Source organism: Carcharhinus amblyrhynchos, chromosome 11 (assembly GCF_965287045.1).
Source record: "Carcharhinus amblyrhynchos chromosome 11, sCarAmb.v2.hapA, whole genome shotgun sequence".
In the NCBI taxonomy this organism is placed as follows: domain Eukaryota; kingdom Metazoa; phylum Chordata; class Chondrichthyes; order Carcharhiniformes; family Carcharhinidae; genus Carcharhinus; species Carcharhinus amblyrhynchos.
Genome location: NC_137334.1, coordinates 92,407,512 through 92,423,721, shown reverse-complemented (window position 1 = coordinate 92,423,721; position 16,210 = coordinate 92,407,512). Strand labels below are relative to the sequence as shown.

The 16,210-nt window shown below is 47.0% G+C and overlaps 1 protein-coding gene across 1 annotated transcript in view; it reads right to left on the bottom strand.

Annotated features, from left to right (window-relative positions):
• The window catches only part of stk11ip (serine/threonine kinase 11 interacting protein), a 105,902-nt gene that overhangs the window by 37,778 nt on the left and 51,914 nt on the right, over positions 1-16,210 (bottom strand). The window contains exons 17-20 of the mRNA XM_080199580.1: positions 15,540-15,726; positions 11,443-11,621; positions 9,383-9,794; positions 6,277-6,392 (exon numbers count right to left, since the gene is read on the bottom strand). Of these exons, the coding sequence (XP_080055706.1) occupies positions 6,277-6,392; positions 9,383-9,794; positions 11,443-11,621; positions 15,540-15,726 (894 nt within the window). The remainder of the gene's footprint in view (positions 1-6,276; positions 6,393-9,382; positions 9,795-11,442; positions 11,622-15,539; positions 15,727-16,210) is intronic.

Genomic DNA, 16,210 nt, shown 5'->3' with positions numbered 1-16,210 from the left:
CACCAGCGGGAAGGCACAAGTCAGGAGTGTGATGGGATACTCTCCACTTGACTGGGTGAGCGCAGCTCCAACAACACTCAAGCTCAACAGCATCCAGCACAAAAAGCCCACTTGACTGACACCCTGTCCACACCCTTCAACATTCATTATACAGTAAATGGCAGAACCCTTAAGATAGCCAAAGGGATCTGGGTGTACAGGTACACAGGTCACTGAAAGTGGCAATGCAGGTGGACAATGTAGTCAAGAAGGCATATGGCATGCTTGCCTTCACAGGCCAGGGCACTGAGTGGGCCGAAGGGCCTGTTTGTGCTGTAGTGTTCTATGTTCTTCACGGCTCTATCCTCTTGAGTGGCAACCTTCTGAGACCTCTGGATATGAATGCCAAGAAACCTCTGTTCCTCCACATCCCTCAGAACCCTGCAATCCACATTCAAGTTTGTCCTACCGAAATGAATCACCTCGCACTTATCAGGGTTAAACGCCATCTGCCACTTTTTGGCCCAGTTCTGCATCCTATCAATGTCTCTTTGCAGCCTACAAGAGCCCTCCACCTCATCCACTACTCCACCAATCTTGGTGTCATCAGCAAATTTACTAACGCACTCTTCAGGCCCCCTCTTCCAAGTCATTGATAAAAAAAAAATCACAAATAGCAGAGGACCCAGCGCTCATCCCTGTGGTTCACTGCTAGTAACTGGCCTCCATTCTGAAAATTTTCCTTCCACCACCACCACCCTCTGTCTTCTATGAGATAGCCAGTTACATATCCAATCGGCCAAATTTCCTTCGATCCCACACCTCCTTACTTTCTTCATGAGCCTATCATGGGGAACCTTATCAAACACCTTACTAAAATCCATGTATATGACACCAACTGCTCTACCTTCATTTCCAGGCTTAGCTGCCTCCTCAAAGAATTCAATCAAATTTGTGAGGCAAGACTTACCCCTCACGAATCTGTGCTGACTATCCTGGAATAAGCTTTCCAAATGGTCATGAATCCTATCCCTCAGGATTTTTTCCATTAACTTTCCGACCACCGAAGAAAGACTAACTGGCCTATAATTACCAGGGTCATTCCTATTTCCTTTCTTGAAGGCAGGAACAACATTTGCCACGCTCCAGTCCTCTGGCACAATCCCCATGGACAGTGAGGACCCAAAGATCAAAGCTAAAGGCTCCGCAATCTCATCCCTTGCCTCCCAAAGTATCCTAGGATGTATTCCATCTGGCCCAGGGGACTTATTGACCCTCAGGTTTTTTTCAAAATTGCTAATACATCTTCCCTCAGAACAGCTACCTCCTCCATCCCATCAGCCTGTATCTCACACTCAAAAACATGGCCCCTCTCCCGCGTGAACACTGAAGAAAAGTATTCATTCAACACCTCACCTATCTCTTCTAACTCCATGCACAAGTTCCCACTACTATCCTTGACCGGCCCTAACCTCACCCTGATCATTCTTTTATTTCTCACATAAGTGTAAAAAGCCTTGGGGTTTTCCTTGATCCGACCCACCAAGGACTTCTCATGCCCCCTCCTAGCTCTTCTAAGCCCTTTATTAATTTATTCCTAGCTACCTTGTAACCTTCAAGCGACCCAACTTGTTTTCTCATCCTTACATACACATCTTTTGCTGCCTTGATGACACCATTCATTAGATTCGATGATATACACATGATGTGGACTTGCCGGCGTTGGACTGGGGTGGGCTCAGTAAGTAATCTCACAACACCAGGTTAAGGTCCAACAGGTTTATTTGGTAGCACAAGCTTTCGGAGTGCTGCTTCTTCATTGGGTCACCTGATGAAGGAACAGCGCTCCGAAAGTTCATGCTACCAAATAAATCTGTTGGACTTTAACCTGATGTTGTGAGATTACTTACTATGATATACACATTGAGGTATCTGTTAATACCCAATTTTAACTGTATTATTGTACAGAAAGATACCAGCCAGTCACAGTAAACTCCAGGAAGGAAACATTAATGGGACAAATCAGTGACAATAAACATCAGAGAATATCTAGGACATACGTGACATTTGTAACAACCACACACAAACTTGATTGAATGCTTAACAGAGTCGTGTGATTTTTTTTTAAAACTGCTCTTCAGTCTGTTGTTAAACTCAACATGATGGCAACTACACAAAATGAATTCTTATTGGCTTAACCAACTCTAGAACCATTTCGCTAATGCCCTTTAAGGAAGGAAATCTGAGGGGTGGGGGGAGGGACATGGAAGGGAGGGAGGAAGGGAAAACTACAAGGGGAGATTAGTAGAAGCACTAGGAACTTTTTCAATTTCAGTGACAAACACATCAATGAGGTCTCTTACTTACAAAGGAAATAGCAGCCAGAGTAGGCCATTCGGCCCCTAAGCATGTTCTGCCATTCAACAGGACCACGGCTGATCGTCTACCTCACCGCCATTTTCCCGCACTGTGCCCGTATCCCTCAATATCTTTAATATCTAGATATCGATAGACCCATTTCCTACATTCCAATAGTGACTTACTTCAAAAGTAGATCATTGGCTTTAAAGCACTTTGGGACACTGAGACTGAATAAGGCGTTATATAAACATGCCTTTCTTTGCAGTTGAACGAGCGGGAGAGAGGGACAGCTGGGAGAGCAGTCAAGGGCATTACCTGGGCTTCCCAAGGAGATCCCAGAGTCGTGTCTGTTTTGGTAGGGCAGAGGTGAGTCCCAACTGTGCTTCATTAGATCAGATGGTAGGTGGTTAACCAGGACAAAGGTGCTTCCACCAGGAACTCAAAGTAATATTGGGAGGGGGCCATACCTAGGAGCAGCACAGTGGTTACCACTACTGCCTCAACTCCAGAACCAATTTCAATTCCAGTTTCCAGTGACTGTGTAGAGTTTGTACGTTCTCCCCATGTCTGCGTGGGTTTTCTCCGAGTGTTCCGGTTTCCTCCTACAGTCTAAAGATGTGCAGGTTAGATGGATTGGCTGTGGTAAATTGTCCTTCAAGTGTCTCAGGCTGTGTAGGTTAGGGGGATTACTGAGTAAAGACATTGGGTTAAGGGGACAGGATCTGGGCGGGATGTTCCGTTGGAGGGTCAGTGCAGACTCATCGGGCTGAATGGCCTCCTTTCAACTGTAAGGATTCTATCACGAACTGGAATGGGGGGGGGGGAGGAGGGGAGTATCAGGAGAGAAGGGCACTGAAAGTAAAGCAGGTAAAATGGTGTGGAGCAAAATGAACAGCTGTAAACTGTAACAGTGAATAGAAGATCAAAGGCAGCTGGAAGCTTGAAAGTAAGTCAGTGAGAGGGACGGAGGGCAGGACTGAAGATTCCCCCTGGATTATGAGGGCATCTTTCCTTTTGAAGTGCAGCAGGTTTGTCTTCAGATGACACAGTCTATTTATGTTGACTACATTAATTAAATAACAATGGTGTGCCGGCTCACCACACCAACCATTCCTAAATCACAGTAAGATCACCAATCATTTAACCAAGGAGCAAAGTCCAAGAACTCAATTACAATCCCTCAAACAACATTTCTGCCGAGCTGCATGCCCAGAAGCCATTGTCCCCAATCCATTATCTTCATGTGAATTAAACATGAATCTACAAAAAAGTTTACCTGCTTACCATTTCCAGGAGTGCGTGCCGGCCTCCAGGCAGGGCATGCGCTCACTCAAATGCACTGTAAGAAGTTTCATAACACCAGGTTAAAATCCAACAAGTTTATTTGGAATCGCGAGCCTTCGGAGCGCTGCTCCTTCCTCCGGAGAGCGCTCACCCGATGAAGGAGCAGCGTTCCGAAAGCTCGTGATACCAAATTATCCTGCTGGACTTTAACCTGGTGTTGTGAGACTTCTTACTGTGCCCACCCCAGTCCAACGCCGACATCTCCACATCATCACTCAAATGCCCCTCAGCTTCGGAGAGCTGTGAAGAGTCGTATTGGATACCAAGCATTCACTCTGTATCTCTCTCTCTGCAAATACTGTCAGCCCTGCCAGGCATCCCCAGCACTTTGTGTATAGTGCAGATTTGGAGAATCTCTCCCAGCTTCATGCCTTGAGCAGGGCTGGGGTGCACGATTCTCAGAATCAATCACACCTTACTTCAGTTACCACACTCAATGCACTAAAGGTTGACTGTGTAAATTGGACTTTGAGTGACGTAAGGCAACCTGGCAGTGGAAACGTTGTTTACGCTGAATTGTGCCCCCCTACACTCACACACTCTCTCTCAGGAAGGAGGCTTTCAAACTGATAAAGGGTTTTACGAAGGAAGTCTGCTGGTTAAGTTAGTGATGACGGCCTGTAATTTAAAGTGGTCACAAAGTGAGTGAGGAGGGGGGCTGAAGAGCAACCTCTATATGAACATAAGAACATAAGAAATAGGAGCAGGAGTAGGCCATCTAGCCCTTCGAGCCTGCCCCGCCATTCAATAAGATCATGGCTGATCTGTTGTGGCTCAGTTCCACTTTCCCGCCCTCTCCCCATAACCCTTAATCCCCTCTCTTATCAAGAACCCATCAACCCGCTTCTTAAAAATATTTAGCGAGGCAGCCTCCACCACTTCAACGGGCAGAGAATTCCAGAGATTCACCACCCTTTGAGTGAAGAAGTTCCTCCTCAACTCCGTTCTAAACCGCCTCCCCTTTATCTTGAGGCTGTGCCCCCTAGTCCTACTGTCTTTTTTGAGCGGGAAGAGTCTCTCCACCTCTATCCTATCCATCCCATTCATCATCTTATATGAGGGGAGGTTTGGAACGCTTTGCCAAAGGGGAGCGGTTAAGGATGGGATGGTCAACAAGAGTGGATATTAATATGCGAATGAATCAGGGCTTTCAAAAACAAAAGGACTATGGGATCAGATTTGGATGTTCTAGCATACATGAAGGGCTGAATGGCCTCCTTCCATTCTGCACATGGTATCACCGGATAGTGATGAGAACTCACTGAGATACAAGAACCACCTAGCAAAGCTCTCCATCCCCACCCCCAGCAGTGAACTCTGCACAATAACCCAATTCCTCACTGGGTTACAAGTTAAAGTAGCTGCCTAGTGGGTTTAGCTAATGACGCAGCAGGGATAAGATCCCGTTTCCACTCATCTCCCTGCAGGGGAGGGGGGGAGGGGTTTGGATTTATTTTGCCCCTTCATAGGATGCAGGGCTTTTTGGGTTTTAGGCTTAGCACAGCTGGAAGTCCTGCTGTGTCTACGTCATAATGTAGAACTTTACGCAGCAGAGTTTCACAAATAGTAACTTTTTAAGATGTATTCATTTCCAGGATGTGGGTGCTGCTGGTTAGGCCAGTATTTATTACCCACTCCTAGTTTCCCTTGGTGCACAAGCAGTGCCAATGAAAAGGTAATTTGCTCGTCAGCAAAGTTGTTCGAGGAATAAACACGAGGGAGAACTTCTCTGTTCTCCGGAGGTACATGGGTTTTTTTTACACCCACCTGAGAGAGCAGTTGCAGGGTTCCCTTGCTAGTATCAGAAAGACAGCACCTCCAACACTGCAGCACTCTGGCATTGGGGGCATCAGACAGTTATGTGCTTGAGTCTGGGAAATTCAGGTGCGATGGCAAGATAACACTACTCACGTCGATCTTTCCTCCTCGCAATCCTCTTTAGCCAGCCTCCAATTACTGACTTTGATCACTCACTCTATCCAATTCTAGGCACCACACATTAGGAAGGATATTGGCCTTTGAACGAGTGCAGCATAGCTTTATCAGAATGGTATTTGGACCTCACGGGTTAAGTTACATGAAATTTATTAAGAGGACTCCAAGGGTGAAGTTACAAGATCATTCAGAACGGTATTTGGACCCCAAGGGTGAAGTTACAAGAAGATTATTCAAGGTAAGATTACATATTCCCTGGATTTTAGAAGGTTGAGGGAGATTTGATTGAAGTTTCCAAGACATTACGGGGAAGAGATAGGGTAGATAGAGAGAAATTATTGCTGCTGATTAGAGGTCATGGACTGGGGTCAGGTTCGAAACAAGGGAGTCAGATCTTTTAGGAGGGAAATTGTGCGTGAAAATGTTTCTCATTGGTAGAAATTTGGAGCTCTTTCATGTCAAATGCTAGACGTTAATTTTAAATCCCAAGATTAACAGAATGTTGAGGGTCTGACGCAAGTCAGTACATGGAGTTAGATCAAAGATCGGCATTGGCTTCATTGAATGAGGGAACGGGCTTGGAGGGCTGAATGGTCAACACCAGTTTCTACATGACACCCTTTGCAACACAGTGTGTAAAGCACCCGCCCCGCTCACCTTGACAAAGCACTGATACTCCTCCTTATCTTCACTGAAAACCTCAACATCCAGGAACAGCTTCAGCCTGTGATCAATGGTCTGAAAATCTTCGACAGACAGATTGAACTCAGCTCCTGGAGAAGACAAAAACGCAACTTAACTCACTAAACCTGCAGTGACAGCAAAGGGGAAATAAATAATCGAGGAGATGAGATTGTGGAGTGAGGGCGTGAGATTAATGGACTCGGGTCAAAGGCTCCAGCAACAGTGACGACAGGTGGGCTATCAAAAACGTTTTCTGACCAATTAAAACTTAAATAATATTTAATTTTTGGAATTATTTCATGGGATGTGGGTGTCGCTGGGAAGGCCAGCATTTGTTGGCCATCCCTAATTGCCCTTGAACCGAGGGCAGATAAGAGGCAATCACATTGCTGTGGGTCTGCAGTCACACATAGGCCAGGCCAGGTAAGGATGGCAGATTTCCTTCCCCAAAGGGGGCATTAGTGAACCAAATACAACAACTGATGATAGCTTCATAAACCTATAAAATTCTAACAGGAGTAGACAGGGTAAAATGCAGGAAGAATGGTCCCAATGGTGGGAACTAGGGGTCACAGTCTAAGGATACAGGCAAACTTTTTAGGACTAAGATGAGGAAAAATGTCTACACCCACAGAGTGGTGAGCCTGTGGAATTTATTACAACAGACAACAGCTGAGGCCAAAACATTGTACATTTTCAACAAGGAGTTAAATATAACTCTTGGGGCCAAAGAGATCAAAAGGAGTGGAGGGGGAGGAAGTGGGATCAGGCTATTGAGTTGGATGATCAGCCATGATCACAATGGATAGCATGGCAGGAACAAAGGGCCGAATGGTCTCCTCCTGCTCCTATCTTTTATGTTTCATGGTCACCATTATTGAGACTAGTTTTATATTCCAGATTTAAGTTCCACAAGCTGCCACGGTGAGATTCACACCCACGTCATAGAATCCCTACAGTGCAGGAGGCCATGTCGCAATAGGAATGGTTGAGGACTCTGGGTCTGTACTCATTGGAGTTTAGAAGGATGAAGGGGAATCTAATTGAAGCTTACAGAATACTGCAAAGCCTGATTACAGTGGATGTGGAGAGGATGTTTCCATGAGTCGGAAAAACTAGAACCAGAGGGCACAAACTCAGGCTAAAGGGACAATCCTTTAAAACAGAGATGAGGAGGAATTTCTTCAGCCAGAGAGTGGTGAATCTATGGAACTCTTTGCCGCAGAAGGCTGTGGAGGCCAGGTCACTGAGTGTCTTTAAGACAGAGATAGATAGGTTCTTGATTAATAAGGGGATCAGGGGTTATGGGGAAAAGGCAGGAGAATGGGGATGAGAAAAATATCAGCCATGATTGAATGGCGGAGCAGTTTCGATGGGCTGAGTGGCCTAATTCTGCTCCTGTGTCTTATGGTCTTATTTGGTTCTTCAAGTCTGACAGGAGTTTTACACAAACCTCACTGTGCCACGAGCAAGTTTCCAATCAACGCAAGGCAGTGCAACTGAAATTAATATTTAATTTTACTAACGTTACGCACTCAACCGGTGAAACATTTCCCACATGAACGCACATAACATAAGGACATAAGAAATAGGAGCAGGAGTAGGCCATCTAGCCCTTCGAGCCTGCCCCGCCATTCAATAAGATCATGGCTGATCTGAAGTGGATCAGTTCCACTTTCCCGCCCTCTCCCCATAACCCTTAATTCCCTTGACACATGTGGGGGGACATGATTGTAGGAAGGGACGTGGATGCCAATAAAGCTGAGAGACAAATAAGGTTTGTGTTTTGGAAAGTAGTGACTAAGGGAATTGGCAAGAAAGCTGAAGGCAAAATAAATTTCTCTTGTATATAAACTGTGGTCAAACACCTCAAAAGATGCATTGCCCAAAATGAATTATTTTTGAAATATTCAAACTTATATAGATTAGCAACATCAGCCGCCATTTCTGACACAGTAAGATCCCGGAAATGGATGGTCAATACAACTGCTATTTGGCAGTGGGAGGAACGTTGGCGAGGAATGTTGGCCAGGACGTTGGGAAGAATTCCCAGGTTCCCTTCCCAACAGTGATTGTGTCGTCTCTTTGAAGACCAGGATGAATGAGTGGAAGGGGAAGCTGGTCATGGTGGGGTTTGGGGTGAGAGAAACACGGTTTAATGTCTTATCCTGGGTCGGGGTGGGGAGAATGGCCAAGATTTGCCACTGCCAATTAAGGAATAGGGGACTGGAAGGTTCACCAGGTTTATACTGAACAGAGGGAGCAGGCTTGAGGAGCTGTATAGCTTTCTCCTGCTCCTATTCTGGTGGTGTAATGGTACTGACGCTGGACTAGTAATTCAGAGACCCAGGCTAGGACGGCATAGTGGGTTAGCACTGCTGCCTCACAGTGCCAGGGACCCGGGTTCAATTCCTGGTTTGGGTCACTGTCTGTGCGGAGTCTGCACATTCTCCCTCTGTCTGCGTGGGTTTCCTCCGGGTGCTCCGGTTTCCAAAGATGTGCAGGTTAGGTGGATTGGCCATGCTAAATTGACCTTAGTGTCAGGGGAATTAGCAGGGTAAATGTGTGGGGTTCTGGGAATAGGGCCTGGATGGGATTGTGGTTGGTGCAGACGCGGTCGTTCAAATGGCCTCCTTCTGGGCTGTAGGGATTCTATGACTTCAGCCCCCTGGGGACGTAGGTTCAAATCAGCTGGTGGAATTTAATTTCAATTAATAAATCTGGAATGTGACGCCAGTTTCAGTAACGGTGAGCACAAAACTATCGATTATTGTCAAGACCCATCCAGTTCACTAATGTCCTTTAGGGGAGGAAATCTGCCGTCCTTGCTCGGTCTGGCCTACATGTGACTCTAGAGCCACAGCAATGTGGTTGATTCTTAACTGCCCTCTGAACAAGGGCAACTAGGGATGGGCAATAAATGCCAGCCTTGCCAGTGACACCCACACTCCATGGAAGAATAAGGACAAAAAAGCTCGGTAGATCTTGCAGAGAAGGCAGTATGGAGATGACTAGCCGAATGTTGTCCTCCCGTGTTGTGACCATTCTGTTCTCAGGAACCTGCAACTTTGCTGCTGACCTTTACTGGGTGTGCAGGGATCGTCTCCGCATTCAGAGGGCAGAGAGCTCGGAGTCAGTGTTGAACCCACAGGAGTGCCGTAACGGTAGCTCCAAGTCAGGCTGCCAGTGTGAGGGTTGGTGCTTGTCCTCTGGTTGAAGTTGCTGCTGTACAAGCCGGGACTGGAGCCGGTCCGAGGCACTCTGGGCGTGGAGTGGTCCAGCGTCCCGGTACGAGGGTCCACGTCCCCAGACGAGCTGTCAGACATCCGGCTCCCGTCCCTCATGCTGCTGCCGCTACAGCTCTGGTCGCACTCGAAGTAGAAGCTGGCGCTCTTGCCCGCGGCGAAGGAGTAGTTCTCCGGGTCCATGCTCAACGCGCCAGCGGCGCCAGGCCCAGCGACCAAACTCACTTTGCTCAGAGACTCTGTGCTCTACACAACAGAAACAAGACCAACAGTACGTTACAGAACACTTACTGCACGGAAACAGGCCATGCAAATATATCCTAAGCCAGTCTTTATATAACCTCCTCCCACCCTCCCCACTTCATCTCACACTATCACCCGATCCTTTTATTCGCAAGATACGGGAGCAAAATTAGGCCATTCGGTCCATCAAGTCTGTTCTGCCACTCGATCATGGTGATTCCTTTCTCCACGCCCATTCAGCTTCCCCTAAATAGAACAGGATCCCTACAGTGGAGGAGGAGGCCGTTCAGCCCATCGGACGCGCACTGAGCAGGCCTCAATCCCATGTTTTGACTCTGCTAATCCCCCTAAGCTGCACTTGAAATATCATTCCATTCAAGGACAACTGCTGGAAAATTAATCTTTAGTGCATCTTTAGTGGTAGTTATTGTCAGTGCAGACCCCGATGGGCCTCTTCTGCACTGTTACGATTCAATTCAAGGCCGAGTTAGGTGGATCTTTGATGAGAGAGTTGGGAGTTTTATGGAGAGACAGGCAGCTGAATGGAGTTAAGGTCACGTCGGATCAGCCATGATCTTCTCAACTGGTGCAGCAGGCTTGAGGGGCCGAATGGCCTATCCTTGCTCCTATTTATGACCTTAGAACTTGTATAATATTTGAAATAACACTTGAAACTTGTACATCTGATGCGCTAAGTGCAATTTTACAAGACGTAAATTTTAAATGCTCCTATTTATGACCTTATATTCAAAGTTAATTAAGGATGGTCAACAAACATTGACCTTGCCAATGATGCCCACATCCTGTCAGCAGCTTTGGCTACAGCCACACTTCAAAGTCAGAGTGCTCAGTTTCTGGGCTTTAATAACTTGGGCACAAGTGAGAGTACGGTGCAATGCAGGGTGTTCTGTGGATATATACAAATAATTTAGCGGTTATAGTTAATTACAGCAAATGAGAAACGAGCAACTTTCTAACCCTTCATTTGCATACACATCCATCAATCGTAGCATAGTTTTTTGCCCTTTCTTATCCAATAGAAAACTGCCTCCAGCTAATTCTTCATTAGCATAATACATCCCCATATCTTGTCCTTTGGTATTTTGTTACGGAATTGTCTGGTTTCCCACACTGTGCCTTAAGGCTGGGGGCACTGTTTATGGAACTAACACAAGGTTCCAGATTTAGTTGTTTAGGGGCAGCATGGTGGTTAGCACTGCTGTCTCAGGGGCCTGGGTTCAATTCCGGCTTGGGTCACTGTCTTGTGGAGTTTGCACGTTCTCCCCGTGTCTGTGTGGGTTTCCTCCGGGTGCTCCAGTTTCCTCCCACAGTCTGGGAGACATACTGGTTAGGTGCATTGACCCAAACAGGCGCTGGACTGTGTTAACTAGAGGAATTTCACAGTAATTTCATTGCAGTGTTAATGTAAGCCTTACTTGTGGCTAATAAATAAACTTTAACTTCATCCTGAGTACAGAAGCGTTGGCCTCACTGAAGGCCTTGTCTGCTGATAAGCATTTTCCATTACTTGACAGGGTTTTTTTGACAATTCTGGAATTTTAATTTTCACCATTGTTGTCATCTAACTTCCACAATGCCATAGAAGGAACAAGAAAAACTCTGATTCTCAGCCCCACAACGTGTCACTCACCTTGTAGCTCCCAGCGATGCTACCATCTGTGAAGGCAATCTTTAAAACATCCGCCTTGAGAGCCTCACCCTCTGGCTGGATGGGAGTGCTGGTCCGAGTCTCCATCTCCGTTGGCAGCAGGATCACAATCTCGCTTGTACACTTAGGGCAGACGGACAAGGCCTTCGAAGGTTCCTCAACTACAGACCAAAAAAAAACCCAACAAACAAATATCACTCAGATTGCAGAGGCTCAGGTAACGTTTGATTGAATTGCAGCCACGTTTCTTTCTCTGCCCTCCCAGACGGATTGCTAACAATGACTGCGCGTATCTCTACAGTGCCTTAATATGGCCAAACCTCCACAGAAACACTAAGGCAAAACACGACACCAAGGCATGCATGGGGATATAAGAAAAGGTGAACCAAAAGCTTACTCAAAGAGCAAGGTCTTAATAGAGGAGTGTGAGTGAGGTGCAGAGGTTTGGAGAAAGAATTCCAGGGCTAAGGGAAAGGCAGGTACGTGCGTCAATGCCAGGGCAATGGAAACTGGTGATTCACTAATACTAGTGATTCCCAAATTTTATCATCCACACATTGCCCAGATAGAGGGGGGAAGACTCCATAGACCACCAATGGCTACAGTGTACACAAACAGTACAGCACAGGAACAGGCCGTTCCGCCCACAAGTCTGTGCTGACACAAATGCCTCTCTAATTTAATTTTTTTTGTCTCTACATGGTCTATATCTCTCTATTCCCTGCCTATTCACGTATCTACGATGTGGAGATGCCGGCGTTGGACTGGGGCAAACACAGTAAGAAATCTCACAACAACAGGGTAAAGTCCAACAGGTTTATTTGGTAGTAAATGCCACTAGCTTTCGGAGCGCTGTTCCTTCGTCAGATGAGCGGGTAGTTCTGGTCACAAACAGGGTATATAAAGGCACACACACAGTTTACAGAATACTGATTAGAATGTGAGTCTTTACAGCTAATCAAGTCTTAAAGGTGCAGACGTGAGTGGAAATGGCATTATACATCCCTTTAACCTATGCTTATTGTCTCTAGACAGGACAGTAAGTGAGATGTTGCAAGTTCGGGCAAGTCACAGGGGTTATAGATAGTGTGACGTGAACCCAAGGTCCCAGTTGAGGCCGTCCTTGTGTGTGCGGAACTTGGCTATCAGTCTCTGCTCAGCGACTCTGCGCTGTCATATGTTGTGAAGGCCGCCTTGGAGAAGAATCTGGCACAGGGCCACGACTGATCTCCAATCGCTGGAGACCCCAGGCCAATCCGGGAGGGTTGGCAACCCACTGCCAGAGAGAGAGAGTATCGACATTTCAAAGCATAAGCACAGACCACAATAACCAAATACCTTTACCTGAAAACATTCTGTACGCGTTAGAAACTTATCACAACAAATTTCTGAGCAACCAATTCTAATCTTACATTCAGAGACCAAAATAAACAGGAATAAATGACCATTTAAAATTACATTTGTGTTGTGTGTGGTTATGCCATGCTGCCTGAGTGTGCGGCACCACCAGGCTGATGAACATAAGAACATAAGAAATAGGAGCAGGAGTAGGCCATCTAGCCCTTCGAGCCTGCCCCGCCATTCAATAAGATCATGGCTGATCTGTCGTGGCTCAGTTCCACTTTCCCGCCCTCTCCCCATGACCCTTAATCCCCTCGCTTATCAAAAACCCATCAACCCGCTTCTTAAAAATATTTAGCGAGGCAGCCTCCACCACTTCAACGGGCAGAGAATTCCAGAGATTCACCACCCTTTGAGTGAAGAAGTTCCTCCTCAACTCCGTTCTAAACCACCCTCCCCTTTATCTTGAGGCTGTGCCCCCTAGTCCTACTGTCTTTTTTGAGCGGGAAGAGTCTCTCCACCTCTATCCTATCCATCCCATTCATCATCTTATACGTCTCAATGAGATCTCCCCTCATTCTTCTAAACTCTAACGAGTACAAGCCTAGTTTATTCAGCCTCTCCTCATAGCTCAACCCCCTCAACTCCGGTATCAGCCTAGTAAACCTCCTCTGCACTCCCTCCAGGGCCAAAACATCCTTGCGCAGGTGCGGCGCCCAAAACTGCACACAGTACTCCAGCTGCGGCCTCACCAATGCCCTATACAGCTGCAGCAAGACCTCCCTACTTTTATATTCAATCCCCCTCTCTATGAAGGCCAGCATCCCATTCGCCTTCCTGACCACCTGCTGCACCTGCAAGCTGGGTTTTTGCGACTCATGCACAAGGACCCCGAGGTCCCTCTGCACCGTCACCTGCTGCAGTTTTTCGCCACGTAAGTAATAGTCCTTCCTACCATTCTTCCTACCAAAGTGGACCACCTCACACTTGCCAACATTAAATTCCATTTGCCATTTCCTGGCCCATTCGCCCAGCCTATCTAGATCCTTCTGCAGACTCTCCACACCCTCCGCACAATTTGCCTTTCCCCCAATCTTGGTGTCATCAGCAAATTTCGACACCCTGCACTCGGTTCCCTCCTCCAGATCATCTATATAAATGGTAAAAAGCTGAGGCCCCAGCACCGATCCCTGGGGCACCCCACTAGTCACCAACCGCCAATCCGAATAGCACCCATTGACCCCCACTCTCTGCCTCCTATTTGACAACCAATCCTCTATCCACGCTAACACCCTACCCCCAACTCCATGTCCCCTGACCTTCTGCAATAACCTCTTGTGAGGTACCTTGTCAAACGCTTTCTGAAAATCTAGAAAGACCACATCCACCGGCTCTCCTCTATCCACCGCCCTAGACACATCCTCATAGAACTCCAGTAAATTTGTCAGACACGACTTCCCTTTAATGAAACCGTGTTGCGTCTGCCCTATCAAGCAATTCCCTTCAAGATGCCTCGCAATTTCCTCCTTAATGACGGATTCTAACATTTTACCCACCACAGACGTTAAACTAACCGGCCTGAGGGTTCTGCCCTCTTATGAAGTTGTATACCAGTGACATGCATTTTGGGCAAGCCCACAGAGCACCTACAGGACCCTGGCACGTGACCACTGGCGGGCAATCGACATTTTGGGAACCACCGAGCAGGCGAGAAATCGACCAAAACTAAATCGCATCGAACAACAGTGGATGGCAGTGAGTGATCCCCACCTGCTGGCAGTACAAAGTACTGCAACAGTGCAACCTGCATTACCCATTCCACGATGCAGAGATGCAGGCGTAGGACTGGGGTAAACACAGTAAGAAGTCTAACAACACACCAGGTTAAAATCCAACCAGTTTGTTTGATAGTAAACCCACAAGCTTTCGGGTTTACTATCAAATAAACCTGTTGGACTTTGATCTGATGTTGAGACTTCTTACTGTGTTTACCCCAGTCCAAAGCCGGCACCCCCACATCACGACTACCGTTCCACAGGCCAGAGAGAAAGCAAGAAAGGGCGAGAGCAAAAGAGCAAGAAAACAGATTGCAGAGCTTATTACTGGTCTGTTGATTGCGGGATCATTTAGCTGTGTCTATTATCTGCTGCTTATGCTGTTTAGCGTGCCAGTAGTCTTGTTTGGTAGCTTCACCAAGTTGACACCTCATTTTTAGGTATGCCTGGTGTTGCCCCTGGCATGGCCTCCTGCACTCTTCACTACGTAAGAAGTCTCACAACACCAGGTTAAAGTCCAACGGGTTTATTTGGTAGCCCAACCTGCAGTAGCTTGTGCTACCAAGTAAACTTATTGGACTTTAATCCCAGTGTTGTTGAGACTTCCTACTGCATTTATCCCAGTCCAACACCACATCATGGCTCTTCACTAAACCAGGGCTGATTCCCTGGCTCGATGGTAATGGTTCAGTGGGGGATATGCCAGGCTATGAGGTTACAATTCTGCTGCTGCTGATGGCCCACAGCACCTCACGGATGGTCAGTCCTGAGCTGCTGGGGAGGAGACAGGAAGACCAGAGAGAGTATGAGCGAGCAGCCCCCACTCACGTTCTCACACCTCCCTCTGGAAAACGGTGAGATGGTAGGTGATCAGCAATTAGCCACGTTAGGGATCTTCCTGCCTGTAACGGCTGCAGCAAGCTTAGAGAGGAGAAAGAGTCAGCGTGGGCTTGGGTCACTCACCCTGTGGGTAATCGGTGCTGTCCTCTTGTGCACCGGTTGACCCCTCGGAGAGCAGCTGAGCAGGCTGGGGTCCCGGTGCGGGAACACTGAACTCGTACCGACACTTCAGACACTGCAGCTTGGGGAAATCCTCCTGCATTGCTCGCTGGTTGGATTCCAGCGCCTCATTCAGAATCTTCACCAGCATCTGAAACAGCAAGAGAAGGTTAGGGTTTGGGAACCGTGAGGAGAGGCTGAGGCAAGGGGACAGGGTATCTCAACCTGCATAGAAATTAAATCTTAACCCAGGGGAAGAGTTCCCCTCATCGCCCAGGAGTTTTGTTTTTAGTTTATTTATTATTGTCACAATAACTGTGTACAGTTCTGGTCACCTTATTATAGAAAGGATATTATTAAAATAGAAAGAGTGCAGAAAAGATTTACTAGGATGCTACCGGGACATGATGATTTGAGTTATAAGGAGAGGCTGGACAGACTGAGACTCTTTTCCCTCGGAGCGTAGGAGGCTGAGGGGTGATCCTATAGAGATCTGTAAAATAACGAGGGGCACAGATCAGCGAGATAGTCAATATCTTTTCCCAAAGGTAGGGGAATCTAAAACTAGAGGGCATAGGTTTAAGGTGAGAGGGGAGAGATACAAAGGTGTCCAGAGGGGAAATATTTTTCACACA